The sequence below is a fragment of the Triturus cristatus genome, chromosome 4_1 (assembly GCF_964204655.1).
Source record: "Triturus cristatus chromosome 4_1, aTriCri1.1, whole genome shotgun sequence".
In the NCBI taxonomy this organism is placed as follows: Eukaryota; Metazoa; Chordata; class Amphibia; order Caudata; family Salamandridae; genus Triturus; species Triturus cristatus.
The window spans coordinates 912,993,478-913,009,127 of record NC_140585.1 but is presented as its reverse complement, the minus strand read 5'-3'; the positions used below and the strand labels follow the sequence as shown (position 1 = coordinate 913,009,127).

Below are 15,650 nucleotides of genomic sequence, written 5' to 3'. Positions count from 1 at the left end.
GATTATAAGAAGGCAACAATATATTATTTCTTGCATGGAAAAAATAGGGCTATATGTTTAGAGATTTAGCATTGAGCATGTGTTAATCATCACAAAAGTGGTAGGAAGTGTCTTGGCATAATAATGATGGCAATTTGGGTGGAAGAAAGTACATCACCCTTATATATGTGTTCAGTTGAAACCATGTCTTACTACATGGGATATAGACACATCCTGGCACACTAACTGAAAACTGAGTACAGATGCAAAGCATACATGTAAATACTAGATATCATGTATATTGATAGCTTATTGTCATATTACAAAAATTCACACATCTTCTTGTCGATGTTCAATCCGCATTCCACCGCCCTCAATTTAATGATCCAGGTACTTTCCCGTCTACGGAGTTGAGATTATCTGTTACCACCCCTCAATCCACATTCAATAGCCTCCATACCATGGAAACCTAGTTTCAGTAATTCACTTGAGTTGTGTTCCATGTTAAAGTGGACCGCTAAGGGGTATTGTGCATTATTTGATCTAATGGCATGTATGTGTTCCTGAATTCTTTCTTTCAAAGGTCTTATGGTACTACCGATGTAGATTTTGCCACATATACATTTAATACAATAGATGACAAATTTGGTGTTGCAATTAATAAAACTCCTGATGGTGTAAGTTCTCTCTGTATTGTATTGGAATTTGTTGATTTTATGTATTCCAAAACAGCAAACACTGCATGAACCACATCTGAAGTACCCATTCAGGGCAGGGGGTAACCACATGTTGGTCTTTGGTGGCGGAATAAAACTAGGACATAAATGTTGTCTAAGTGTGCGTCTTCTCGCATGAATCCTTATCGGATTTGATCCGATGACATCTTTTAAGGTTGCATCATAAGTTAATAGATGCCAGTGTTTTTTAAGAATCTTGTAAACATCTGTACTTATGGTCGTGTATGGAGTGATGAATGTACATTTGTTCATTTTGGAATTCTTTCTCTTTTTATTGTTAGATAGTAGATGTCTCCTGTCAATCCTATTGACCTTTGATCTTGCCAATTTAATAGTAGATTTGGAGTAACCTCTCATTTGAATTTTTTTCTCTTTACAGTATCTAATTCTCTGTCCAATGTGGTGTCCTCACTGCAATTGCGTTTGACTCGCAAGATTTCCCCATTAGGGATTGAATTTATTTGCGATGGCGGGTGTGCACTGGTAGCATGCAGTGTTGCATTGCATGAAGTAGCTTTCCTATATGGTACAGTTTCTAACCTGTTGTTAACTAACAAGATAGTCAGATCCAGAAAATTAATCTGCTTTGTGCTGTGATCTTTTGTAAATGACAAATTGAATTCATTGTTGTTCATATATGTAAAAAACTCCTCTAATGCATCATTTGTGCCAGCCCAAAACAACAGAATGTCATCAATAAATCGTCCCCAATAGAGGACATTTTCTACCAAATGTCCTGGACAATTTCTCCAAACATGTGTGTGTTCGAATAAACCCATGTAGAGGTTGGCCAAAGATGGGGAAATTTTGGCCCCCATAGCCACACCTCTTATTTGGCGAAACCAGTTGCCATTGTGAGTAAAGATGCTATTGTCTAAGACTAATCTTATCAGATCTACTAACATGATTGTATGTTCCTACATGTAGATCGGCCGACTATCCAAGAAATGTTGTACTGCATTGATGCCCTGTTCGCTAGGTATACTTGTATATAGCGAGCATACATCCATCGTGACCTGTTGAGGTCCCTCTACCCACTCTACATCTGCAATTTTACTTAAGATATCCCGGGTATCCTTAATGTAAGATGGTAAGTTGATTACTAGGGGTTGAAGATATAGGTCAATATATTCAGATATTTTTTCAGTTGGAGAACCGATGCCCGAGATGATCAGCCTCCCTGGGAGGGGAAATCCCCCCTTTGTGTATTTTCGGCAGCACGTAAATGCAAGGATTAGTTGGTTCATCATTGAACAAGTATTTGTACTCTGGATCTGATATGAGACCTTGGTCTCGCCAATATTTTAATCTATTGTCTACTGTTGCAACAGTGATTCTCATGGGACTGTTCTTCAATTGAATATAGGTGGTCTGATCTGATAGTTGTCTGTCTATTTCATGGAGATAGTCAATTTTATCCAAGATCACCACGTTACCTCCCTGGTCTGCTTCTTTAATGACTATTGAGGTATCCTCGGTGAGGTTAGCCAGAGCCTTTCTCTCTTCCAATGGGATGTTTTGTTTAACCCTGATGTTTTTAGATTGAAATCTGTCCTCAAGTTTGTATAGATCTTGATATACCATTTCTTGAAATGTATCAATGACATTAGGGCCTGGTAAATGAGGAGTAAATCTGGATCTAGTTTTTAGACCACTATCTGTGTCAACAAATGTGTCTAGATTGAGTTCTGTGGTCAAAGTATGAATGGATAGAGGGGCATCCTGTTCATCTAAAGATAACAATAATTGTCTATCTTTAATGTGCCTAATTGTCTGAATGTTTTCTGTACTTTCATTTACAGTCGTATCAACTATCCGCCTTAAGTCTTTCTGAAAAAAACTTATGTAGCTTTAATTTTCTAGTGAACTTGAAACAACTCACATGTAATGCCGTGAAATTCGGATATGCACTAGGACAACCTCCATGCAACAATGCTGATCCCTTTTTTTTTTTTTTTTTAGAACTACAGAGATTCAGGAAGGGAAACAAGCAAGCCTTCCAAAAAGAACGAGCCACAAAAAGACCAGGAGGAGGAAACGTAGATCAAGATCTCAATACAAAAGAGAAAGTGGGAGTGACAACCAGATCGGGGGCCCGAATACAACAGATGTAAATAATGAGATATGTACAAATGTTTCTTATAAAATCAATGTTGTTAATCTATCAAGTCATACATTAACTGAAATTGAAATAAATCTACTAAGCAGCGGCTTGGCCTTTTGTCCTAGTGCATATCCGAATTTCACGACATTACATGTGAGTTGTTTCAAGTTCACTAGAAAATTAAAGCTACATAAGTTTTTTTCAGAAAGACATAAGGCGGATAGTTGACTGTAAATAAAAGTACAGAAAACATTCAGACAATTAGGCACATTAAAGATATACAATTATTGTTATCTTTAGATGAACAGGATGCCCCTCTATCCATTCATACTTTGACCACAGAACTCAATTTAGACACATTTGTTGACACAGATAGTGGTCTAAAAACTAGATCCAGATTTACTCCTCATTTACCAGGCCCTAATGTCATTGATACATTTCAAGAAATGGTATATCAAGATCTATACAAACTTGAGGACAGATTTCAATCTAAAAACATCAGGGTTAAACAAAACATTTCATTGGAAGAGAGAAAGGCTCTGGCTAACCTCACAGAGGATACCTCAATAGTCATTAAAGAAGCAGACAAGGGAGGTAACATGGTGATCATGGATAAAATTGACTATCTCCATGAAATAGACAGACAACTATCAGATCAGACCACCTATATTCAATTGAAGAACAGTCCCATGAGAATCACTGTTGCAACAGTAGACAATAGATTAAAATATTGGCGAGACCAAGGTCTCATATCAGATCCAGAGTACAAATACTTGTTCAATGATCAACCAACTAATCCTTGCATTTACGTGCTGCCGAAAATACACAAAGGGCAGATTTCCCCCCCAGGGAGGCCGATAATCTCGGGCATCGGTTCTCCAACTGAAAAAATATCTGAATATATTGACCTATATCTTCAACCCCTAGTAATCAACTTACATTAAGGATACCCAGGATATCTTAAGTAAAATTGCAGATGTAGAGTGGGTAGAGGGACATCAACTGGTCACGATGGATGTATGCTCGCTATATACAAGTATACCTAGCGAACAGGGCATCAATGCAGTACAACATTTCTTGGATAGTCGGCCGAGCAACATGTATGAACATACAATCATGTTAGTAGATCTGATAAGATTAGTCTTTGACAATAACATCTTTACTCACAATGGCAACTGGTTTCGCCAAATAAGAGGTGTGGCTATGGGGGCCAAATTTTCCCCATCTTTTGCCAACCTCTACATGGGTTTATTCGAACACACACGTTTGGAGAAATTGTCCAGGACATTTGGTAGAAAATGTCCTCTATTGGGGACGATTTATTGATGACATTCTGTTGTTTTGGGCTGGCACAAATGATGCATTAGAGGAGTTTTTTTACATATATGAACAACAATGAATTCAATTTGTCATTTACAAAAGATCACAGCACAAAGCAGATTAATTTTCTGGATCTGACTATCTTGTTAGTTAACAACAGGTTAGGAACTGTACCATATAGGAAAGCTACTTCATGCAATGCAACACTGCATGCTACCAGTGCACACCCGCCATCGCAAATAAATTCAATCCCTTATGGGGAAATGTTGCGAGTCAAACGCAATTGCAGTGAGGACACCACATTGGACAGAGAATTAGATACTGTAGAAAAAAAAAATTCAAATGAGAGGTTACTCCAAATCTACTAATAAATTAGCAAGATCAAAGGTCAATAGGATTGACAGGAGACATCTACTATCTAACAATAAGAAGAAAAAGAATTCCAAAATGAACAAATGTACATTCACCACTCCATACATGGCCATAAGTACAGATGTTTACAAGATTCTTAAAAAACACTGGCATCTATTAACTTATGATGCAACCTTAAAAGATGTCATCGGATCAAATCCGATAATGATTCATGCGAGAAGACGCACACTTAGACAACATTTATGTCCTAGTTTTATTCCGCCACCAAAGACCAACATGTGGTTACCCCCTGCCCTGAATGGGTACTTCAGATGTGGTTCATGCAGTGTTTGCTGTTTTGGAATACATAATATCAACAAATTCCAATACAATACAGAGAGAACTTACACCATCAGGAGTTTTATTAATTGCAACACCAAATTTGTCATCTATTGTATTAAATGTATATGTGGCAAAATCTACATCGGTAGTACCATAAGACCTTTGAAAGAAAGAATTCAGGAACACATACGTGCCAATAGATCAAACAATGCACAATACCCCTTAGCGGTCCACTTTAACATGGAACACAACTCAAGTGAATTACTGAAACTAGGTTTCCATGGTATGGAGACTATTGAATGTGGATTGAGGGGTGGTAACAGACAATCTCAACTCCGTAGACGGGAAAGTACCTGGATCATTAAATTGAGGGCGGTGGAATGCGGATTGAATATCGATAAGTAGATGTGTGAATTTTTGTAATATGACAATAAGCTATCAATATACATGATATCTAGTATTTACATGTATGCCTTGCATCAGTACTCAGTTTTCAGTTACAGTGTGCCAGGATGTGTCTATATTCCATGTAGTAAGACATGGTTTCAACTGAACACATATATAAGGGTGATGTACTTTCTTCCACCCAAATTGCCATCATTATTATGCCAAGACACTTCCTACCACTTTTGTGTTGATTAACACATGCTCAATGCTAAATCTCTAAACATATAGCCCTATTTTTTCCATGCAAGAAATAATATATTCTTTTCTTCTTATAATCTAGTCCACGTTGTGTGTGTCTATATGGGATGTTACTATCTGGTTTTGATTCTCAATTGACATCTTCATTTTGATCGGATTCCTTTGTATGTGATACAACTAAGATTTTTTAAGAAAAATCGTTATAAAAGGAATAATCTTCATCTCTGTCCTTTTATGTCATTTTGATAACGAGTGGATACACTTCTTTGCGCGGTCTCTCATAAACATTAAGGGGTAGACAAGTCATATGTCCTGTCTAACTTCTTTGATATGTTTAGAAATCCAATACATCATTTCCAATGAGAGGTAGCACCAGCAGGTATCAACTTAATCACTCCTTTGGTATTCTTAAGGGCTCAATGTTTTTGATTTTTCCAGCTTTAGGGACAGGTTCCTGATAAACTAGGAAGTCCTGTCACCATTTTGGGAAATAAACAATTTTCCCTCAATAGTGATAAAACTTATTGTTCAAGTTCGGACCGTACATAGACAGTCTATTTTCTATGTCTAAAATAGAAACGGCCTAGTGATGCTTTATGTGCATCACGGTACCAATTCCAACCACAATTATCTATTGTTGACTTAGGAGAACTAAGGGGTATTATATCGCTTTATAAATCCCTATATTAATAAACAAAAGAAATAAAAAATAAAATTTCAAATACTATGATATTCGAATATATTAAGTACTTCATGTTAGTTGCCAATTGACATAACAATTAAATAAAGAGAATTTACTAAGCATAATTTATTTATACAGATAATATATGGATTTCTTTATATATATAATGAACAAAAAAGTCTTCTTCGCCTTGATGCGGTACAAATGGAACAGGGTCCTCTTTTTTTTTTACACTTTCTGTGATCGTCATGGAATGAAAAGATGGCGGATACGCCCGGCAAACGCTTTGTTGCCGATCGTTACTTCACGGACGCGCGAGTCAACACAGGTAATGGAAATTGGATTTCTAGCTTTCATAAATGGGTGACGTTATAAAGATAGATGTTATAATAACCCGCTTTTTCTCATTAACAACACTGACCATAGCTTGCCTATGTTTTCTTTTCTTTTTTCTCCGCTTTTCTTCCTTCCGTCGTTGTCTGACGGCACTTATTATCAAAGTGAACTTATCAAGGTCCTTGTTAAAAAACCATCAGCAACAAAATAGATTCAAGTGAAACACTAATCTGTGGAACAATACAAAGAAGAGGAATAACAAAAGTTTTTTATGGATGGATTTTCTCCTTACTTGATCGAATTGCCACTAAATCCATTTTGTATGCGGGTAAGGAGTCTTACTTTTTTATATATGCGACCTTTTTCATTGTTTTAACTTGTATCTTGGGGCACATTTGGTGCCATTACATGACTGTCATTTTAAGAAGAATATAGATCTAATTGCACCTTCTAATAGAGACAATGATTCTATGTCTCCACAGAGTCACTTCTTATCACGGAAGCTTGTGCAATCATAACAGATTCTAGAGGATTCGGTCTTGCCTACTATTTGATTAGAGGTGAGCTTGGTTGCTCACTATGGTTCAATACATAAGTTTTGTATATGGGGGTGATTGCATCCTCACTTTAATAATGACTGAACGGTGAAGGTATAGCCCACATTTATATAGTGCACAGATCACTTTTTGTTTTTAAGTATACTTATAGACACGGTTGAAACATTGGTATTATTGTTGGTGAACTTTTTAATAGCAAGATAAATCACAGACCTTGTCTATTCCTACAACATTTGTCATTATGGCTTTAGGGTTGAGAATGCCTTTACATTTTGTCACATACCATCTCTTTCCTCTTTTCCCTTTTCCTTATCTTTTTTTCTTTTTTCTTGTCAAAAAGGTGTTATTATGATGCATATGTGAGAGCTGCTACATGGTATACAGACACATCCAAGAAATTGGAGCTGCTACAGGGTGCTCCAGTATTCAATGGGTCTGTGCATATATTACATGTCTAACAAGTACTGCACCATTATTCGAATATGAAGTTCAATTGCTCTTTCACATCTGGACTGTAAATATGCATGAGGAGGGCATTCGCATGAAACATTGTCAGTTGTGACTTTTAGTTTGTCACACTGTACAGAAACAATTTGTATGTTCTTTTTCTGCAGCCTTGATAAAGACCAGGGGGCGAAACGTACGTCAGCTGCTGCTGTTCTGCGTTTTATGAAAAGTGAAAATAAATATAACAAAAGGACCTGATTTGGGATTGTGCTTGGCTTCTAATTGAGAAGATAATCTATCATTGGTTGAATTGGACTACCTTTATTGGAAACATAAAAAGTTTTTCAATCTTTATTGCTACTCATTTTTGACTTTTGAATTGGATTAGAGAAATAATGATTGAGTGTGCTTGATTGAGTGTGCTCAGGTGTTTTATGGTTAAATATGGAAGAGTTGTGAAGGAGGGGGTCGCTTCAGCTCAGGACACCAAAGGAGTGGTCCTGGCAGAGGGGTTACACCTCTCCAGCTTTCTAATTTTCCCGCCGACCTTGACGCTAAACGTGGGGCTTGGTTAGGCGGGCATCTCCACTACCTGAAGAGGCCCTGGCTAGCACAACAAAGGGCAGAAGCCCTTGAGGCTCACCACCCTTGAATGCTATTCCTGCTTGGGGGTAGGTGTGAAGCACCTCCACCCACAGCAGACTTTGTTCCTGTCCCACGAGAGCACAAGGCTCTCACCTCAGGGGGTCAGTAACGTGTCTGGAAGTGGCAGTCTGGTGCAGACCAGTCAGCCACACACTAGCGGTTTGGTTGGTTTTCAGGGGGCACCTCTGAGGTGCACTCTGAGTGCATTTATTAATAAACCCAAAACTGGAATCAGTGTGGGCTCATTAATCTGAGATGTTTGGTAGCAAACATCTTGTGATCCGGTGAAGCCATCATGGAATTGTGGAACTCTTATTGACGAGCTTCCAGCCCATGGCTTCACTATGAACTTTTAATGTCTAAAACTATTGGGGCATATCTGCTCATGCAGTTATGCCCTCACAAGAGGTACAGTGCACCCTGCCTTAGGGCTGGAAGACTGGCTGTAGGGGTGACTGACCTATGCCTTTTGAGGTGCTGGCAGGCCTGGCACACAGGGATGTGTGCCAGGTCGACTCTACATTTTTAGCTGTACCAAAACCTGCAGGCTGCAGCAGCAGTGTGCGTGTGTTTGGTGAGGGAGGGTGCTATAATACATGCTGCAGTCCTAAGAGACCCCCTGATCACAATGCACTTGGTACCACTGGTACCTTTTACAAGGGGATTATATATGGGCCAGAGGTGTGCCAATTGTGGAAACAAAGGTACAGTTTTGGAAAAGAACACAACACTGGGAACCGGATTGGCGGGGACCCAGTGCACATTCAGTCAAAGTTGCATTCAGAATCAGGCAAGAAGCGGTGGTAGGTAATCATGCCAAAAGGAGCACTTTCCGACATAAATAAAAACCCCAGTGAAATGTTCCTATACATTACTCACACGGCTGACCATGTTGCTATCTTTACGTAAATCAAAATATTAATTAACTCTTACAGGTACCAAGCTACAAAATAACAACGTGGATGGCTATCTAGGGTTATACAGGCTTTCATTATCAGAGTGACTGTCTATACTTCAGCCCCTACGGCAATCAGTGGGTATTTTAACTACCAGCTCCCAGTTGACATTCAACACTCACGTCATTGGCCACTCCGGTGTGGATAAGGTCACGCAGAAATTTCATGACACTGCAGTTGGCATCCCGATGGTCTAAGGTGGTTGAGGCAATAGCCCACTGCAAGATGTGTATCACCACCTGACTACGCAACAGGGTGATGGGGCTGCGCTGGACAAACCTTCAGCATAAAAGAGAGAGAGAAGGCAGCAAGTGAAACCAATGGAGAAGAAAACAATTGAGAGCGTTTTACATAGTTTTGTAACCACTTATTTAACTATTTAACTCTTACATAAGTGTAGTGTCCGCAGTTTACACAATGCAGACAATAGTATTGAATAATGTTAGACGGGCTGAATACATTTAACAAAGATTCTGGGCAAACAATCGTTAAACTTGGGAGGAAATAAAAGGCTTGGCAAGTTGAAAGGAGAAATTGTGAAAGTTTATAGAGCGGATTTTGAGTTCATAAACAACTAATTCGGTGTTGGTGGAGCATGATTGTGAAGAGACTATATGAGATGAGATGTTAAAGAGGTCACAAAACCAGACCAGTGACGGGGAAAGCATGTGAAGTGGCAGGGCTGGGCTTGGAAGCAGAGGAAAGGCATAAAGAAAGGAAAAAATATATTGCAAATTCTTACAAAAAGATACTGGATCTATGCCATACACTAAACTACACATACTTTTACAAAACTAGGGAAAAGACTTAGCCATACCACTTATGGCACAACATATTTAGGCATATACTATCTACACACACACATTGCGCAACAGTGGCCCTCCTGATTAAGGTGTTACATATACTCTATGAAACATCTGTGAAATGGGATTTCAGAGGAACTATAGATAATGGGGGTATGAAGGGATATGCTGCATGGATTTCTGCAAGCGCTCATGTGCTGTAAATCCATCCACTCATTTGATCCTGGGGAGCTCTGTCCCTGGTTTGGACTTCCCTACCTTGAGCTTTTTCACAACTTTTCTCCAATGAAGGCCCCCACGAGGCAATGAAGTATCACAAAATGGTAGCGACAGAGATGGAACTAGACAGATGACTAAGGGGGATTTGAAGTGGACCCCAAATGTGGAGAAGTTGTGGCTGTGAAGGTCAGGAGAGGGAACAGTGATGTGCGCCCAATCCTCCCAGGCATTTGCTACCCCCACAATCCGTTTGTAATGATGTGGCTGTCACAACCCCAAATGAACACTCTAAAACATTGCCTCAACATTCATATCCCTGATTACAAAAATACCTTGGTGCAATCCTATAGACGTTCAAAGAGGAGCTCTACGAAAAAAGACAACGTTAACCAGATCCAAGGACCATCAAGACCAAAATTCAGACTTAAGTGCACAGGACAGCTATTTGTGATAAGACTTTGACCCATTTCTCACAGTGATGGAAGCAGAATGCTCACTCTCTGCTCCCAGACTGACAAAGCCACATTTAAGTGTAAAGGCCTCAACAATCATTCCAGTTGCTCGCCATCCCTATTAAGTGTCTTGGAAAGTGGGCGAAGAGCTCAAACACAAAGGCCTCTATACTTGGACTGTACTCCTGCCCTGGGAGACACTGAAAAATAAATCATACTGGAGATGTTGTATCCAGTGGGACAGATGCTGAGTGATTCCTTCAAAGGTCCGTGAGATATTGCTGCTGAACTCAAGGTGAAGAAAGAGGTACTAAAAACTGAATGACCGAATGAAACATCCTTCCAGAACTGCACCTGCATGTGCTACAAACTCAGAATTTAACATCGCATGCATAGCCCTTATATCAAAGGCAGGAAGCGATCACCTCTGATATTCGACCTAGAGAACTAGCTCACTTTTGAACTAGGATATCAAAATATTGGCTAAAGTACTTGCAAACAGACTTAAAAAAGTGATACCATGCATCATACACAATAAGTAGGTTTCGTGCCAGGCAGATATCCTCAAGAACACATCTGAGGACACTCCACATTTTGGCAGACCAGGAATGATCTGAATGAGGCAATGTCCCTCTCCATAGGATGCAGAAAAAGCCTTTGATCGAGTGGAGTGGACTACTTTTTTGTAACAATAACGTGAGATTCAGTCAGCAATTCCTGAAGGTGGTTCAATCCCTATACAATAAATCAAAAGTGCAAATGAATCGGAGTGGCTTTCAATCAGAAAGAATACCAATAGGCAGGGAGAGACAAGAGGGATTTGCCCTATGTTTATCTCTATAGAACCACTGGTGATCACTATCAGAGGGGAACCAGACACTGCTGGAGTTGAAATGAAATTCATGCTTTAAGCAGACGATATTCTGCTGTCACCATCTTCTCCCAAATCAACTTTAAAAGCACTGATATCTACAATCAAAAACTTTTCTATCATCTCCAGTTATATACACTGGGCAAAAAGCGAAGGCATGCGCATGGTAAGACCCATTACCAAAGGCCTGCTAAGCAGGCTTCCCTTTGAATGTGTCTCTTGTACAATGAAACAGCTGGGCATCCTGAAGGAAGTAACATTACCTTTATGTTGCAAGATAATGACACAGCTGACGGATCAAATGCAACGGGATTTTAAGAGCTAGAAACATCTACAACACTCCCTGTGGGGCAAGTTTCAAACGGTCAAGATGACAGTTGATCCTAGATTTAACTATATATTTGGCAAGCTCCCACAGATCATTCCCCGCTAAACGCTGAACTACACAGATTCCCAGATTAAAGAGTATTATGGAGAGAAGATAGACCCAGATTGAACATAGTAAAATTATAAACAGACACACCCTCCAGAGGACTGAGACTTCCCAAGATCAGACACTACCATACAGCCCATTAACTGTTGTAACTGACATTTAACTTCCAAGATGACATGAAAACACCACACTGGGTTATAAAATAATGTAACTTCGAGAAAGAAGCAACAGGAAGACCGGTTTTATACAGGAGGCATGCTGGAACCACTGACCCCTCGATTCCGATGCTGATCTCCTAGGTGATAAACTGGAGGTCTCTCCACTGCCCGCAATTTGAATACCAAGTAAAATAGGGCACACACAAAAAACTAATATCACAACTGTATAGCCTGAATATTGAAGATCTATACTCTAAACCCACACAAGTTCAACTCTGGCAGATGTGGCTAGCGTACACATAGAAAAACTATTTAGACTAGCAATAGGAAAAACTACCGTATGCCTATGACCGGGGGCCGTGAGATGCAAGACAAACTCAGCTAATTTAAGATCTGTCACCACTGATACTGAACCTCAACTAAGCTCAACAAGACACGGCTGGCCCCATCTACAACTCGCTGGCATGGAGTAACCAGGAGGTGACCTTGTAGGAAGCTGACTCTGTATATACAATACCAAAGTAAGGTATGGTGTGCACAGGATCCAGTGGATCCCCAGAGGCTTTACAGAAGTTAAAAGTAGATAATACCTTACTCTCTTTGTGGTTGTATAGTCAGGCTTATCAGTGGGCTGTGTGAAACATTTATTCTCTTTTATGCTCAGCCAAGAAATGATTACACACACTCAAAGACTGAACCCAAGACCAAATGTTTTGTATCAAAATATTGCTTTGTTACTTTTATTTTAGAACCAAGCGAAGCTCAGTTGCAGGTAAGAACCAGTTTTAAAGAACAAGCTACTTACCTTCAGTAACGATGTATCTGTAAGAAACATTAGTTAGTTAGATTACTCACCTTAGAATATCCCCAGGCGTCAGACTGGATCCGGAAGATTTTTCGTCAGCAATACCCCTTGCGCGTCGCTAGGCGTCGTCTGCGGCTCCGCGTCCGTCGTCGGCGCCGTGCGCCGGAATGACGTCGGAGTACTTAGACACCGCCCTCGCGCGCTGTCAGTTCTTGTACATAGCTTTCCGCGCCAGGAACGCAGAGCCATGCAAAGACCGACACTGGTGCCAAAAAATAAAATCTAGGGCCCTGAAAAGGATAGCCTTAACCCTAGATGTCAGTTCGCAGAACGGGGAGGATGGGTGGGTCGGTGAGGAATCTAACTAACTAATGTTTCTTACAGATACATCGTTACCGAAGGTAAGTAACATGTTCATCTGAAAGAAACACGTTAGTTAGATTCCTCACCTTAGAATAGATACCCAAGCAATACCATCCCCGGAGGTGGGTCTGCGAACCAAGATCACACCAGAAAGTCCTGGAGGACAGAACGGCCAAAGAAGCCATCCCTCCGGACTTGGCTGTCAAGGCAATAATGCCTGGCAAACGTGTGTAGTGAAGCCCACGTTGCCGCCTGACAGATGTCCTGCAAAGGGACACCTCGTCCCAAAGCTGTAGTAGCCGCCGTGGCCCGAGTAGAATGGGCGCGCAGCCCAACAGGAGGGTCCTTTTTTGCCAAGGAATAACAAATTTTGATGCACAAAACGACCCACCGAGAGATGGTCCGTTTGTGCACAGCTTTCCCCTTCTTAGCACCCACGTATCCAACGAAAAGTTGGTCGTCCACCCGGAACTGCTTTGTGCGGTCCAAATAAAAGGAGAGCGCACGTTTTGGGTCCAGACGGTGGAGCCTCTCTTCCTCTTTGGAAGGATGCGGAAAGAAGGTGGGCAAGGAGACTGACTGCCCAAGATGAAATGGAGTCACCACTTTCGGAAGTAAGGAGGGACGAGGCCGAAGGACAACCTTGTCCGGATGAACAGAGAGAAAAGGAGGCTTTGAAGATAAAGCCTGGAGCTCACTCACCCGTCTAGCCGAGGTGATGGCTACCAGAAAAGCAGTCTTAAGCGTCAGCAGACGAAGAGGACAATTATGAAGAGGCTCAAAGGGAGTGCACATTAGAAATGTGAGAACAAGATTCAAGTGAAAAGAGAAGGCTGATCAGGAAGCCGCAAGAAGGCAGAGATGGCAGCAAGATAACCCTTCAAGGTGCCCAGGGTAGAGCCCTGCCGGGCCAAAGAAAGAAGAAAGAGGAGAACCTCAGAAAGAGGGGCGGAAAGGGGATCCACAGCCTTTGCTGTGCACCATGCCACAAATTTGTTCCACCGGCAGGCGTATACCGACTTTGTGGAGGGACGCCTGGCTGCCAGAATGATATCACAGACTTCAGGAGGCAAGTCAAAGGGCATCAACTGCCACCGCTCAATCTCCACGCATGGAGGTGGAGGCTGGACAGGTTCGGGTGGAGGACCGTCACCTGCTGCTGCGACAGAAGATCCTCCTGAAGGGGCAGACGTATCGGAGGATCGGTCAACATACTGAGTAGCTCGGGATACCAGTACCTTCGTGCCCAATCCGGAGCCACCAAGATGACTTGGGCCCGGTCGTGCCTGATCTTCTTCAGCACTCTGGGCAGAAGTGGTATAGGCGGAAAGGCGTACAACAGACCGCAACTCCACTCGTGACGAAAAGCGTCGCCGAGCGAGTGCCGCCTTGGAAATTCCAACGCGCAGAACTGCTGACATTGCGCGTTCTCTTCGGTGGCGAATAGATCTAACCAAGGCTCTCCCCACTGCCGAAAGAGACCTTGCGCCACTTCGGAGTTCAGACGCCATTCGTGATCCATCATGCATCGGCGGCTGAGTTCGTCTGCTCTGGCGTTCAGAGAGCCCGCCAGATGTTGAACCACCAGGGGGATGCCCTGGTGTTCCAGCCATGTCCAGAGGCGCAGAGCCTCCTGACAAAGGGTCCACGACCCCACCCCGCCCTGTTTGTTGCAATACCACATGGCGGTGGTGTTGTCCGTGAACACCTGCACGACACTTCCCCGGACAGAGGGAAGGAAGGCTTTCAGTGCAAGTCGGATCGCTCTCAGCTCCAACAAGTTGATATGGAGGCGAGACTCCGCCGGAAACCAGAGGCCTCTGATCTACGCCTCTCCCATATGGCCACCCCATCCCAGGAGGGACGCATCCGTCACTACGACATGCTCCGGTAGGGGTAGGGAGAGGCTCTTGCCCGTGACCCAATCGCGGTCCGTGAGCCACCACTGCAACTGCTGTGCAGTGCCCTCCGAGATCAAGACATGGTCGGACAGGTTGCCGTGATGCTGGGCCCACTGAAACTTGAGGTCCCACTGCAGAGCCCGCATGCGCAGCCTGGCGTGATGCACTAGTAGGATGCAGAGGCCATCAGCCCCAGAAGCCGCAACACTAGCCTGACCGAAACCCAGGATAGAGGCCGAAAGATGGGAATCAGGGCCGGTATATCCCGGACCCGCTGTTCCGGGGGATGAACCCGGAACTGCGCCGAATCGAGAACCGCTCCGATGAAAAGGAGCTTCTGGGAGGGGCTCAGGTGTGACTTCGGCACGTTGATGGAAAACCCCAGCAAATGCAGGAGATCCGCCGTAGTCTGGAGGTGGGAGACGACTGCCTGGGGCGAGCCCGCCTTTAACAACCAGTCGTCGAGATAGGGGAAGACTGGAACCCCTGATCTGCGCAGATGAGCTGCGACCACCGCCATCACTTTCGTGAACAGGTAAGGCCG

General features: G+C 42.3%; 1 protein-coding gene across 3 annotated transcripts in view; it reads right to left on the bottom strand.

Annotated features, from left to right (window-relative positions):
• TNPO3 (transportin 3) overlaps positions 1–15,650 on the bottom strand; it is a 1,119,313-nt gene that overhangs the window by 153,848 nt on the left and 949,815 nt on the right. For all 3 annotated transcript variants that reach the window (XM_085653697.1, XM_085653695.1, XM_085653696.1), the window contains exon 19: positions 9,224–9,380. In XM_085653697.1, the coding sequence (XP_085509823.1) occupies positions 9,224–9,380 (157 nt within the window). The remainder of the gene's footprint in view (positions 1–9,223; positions 9,381–15,650) is intronic.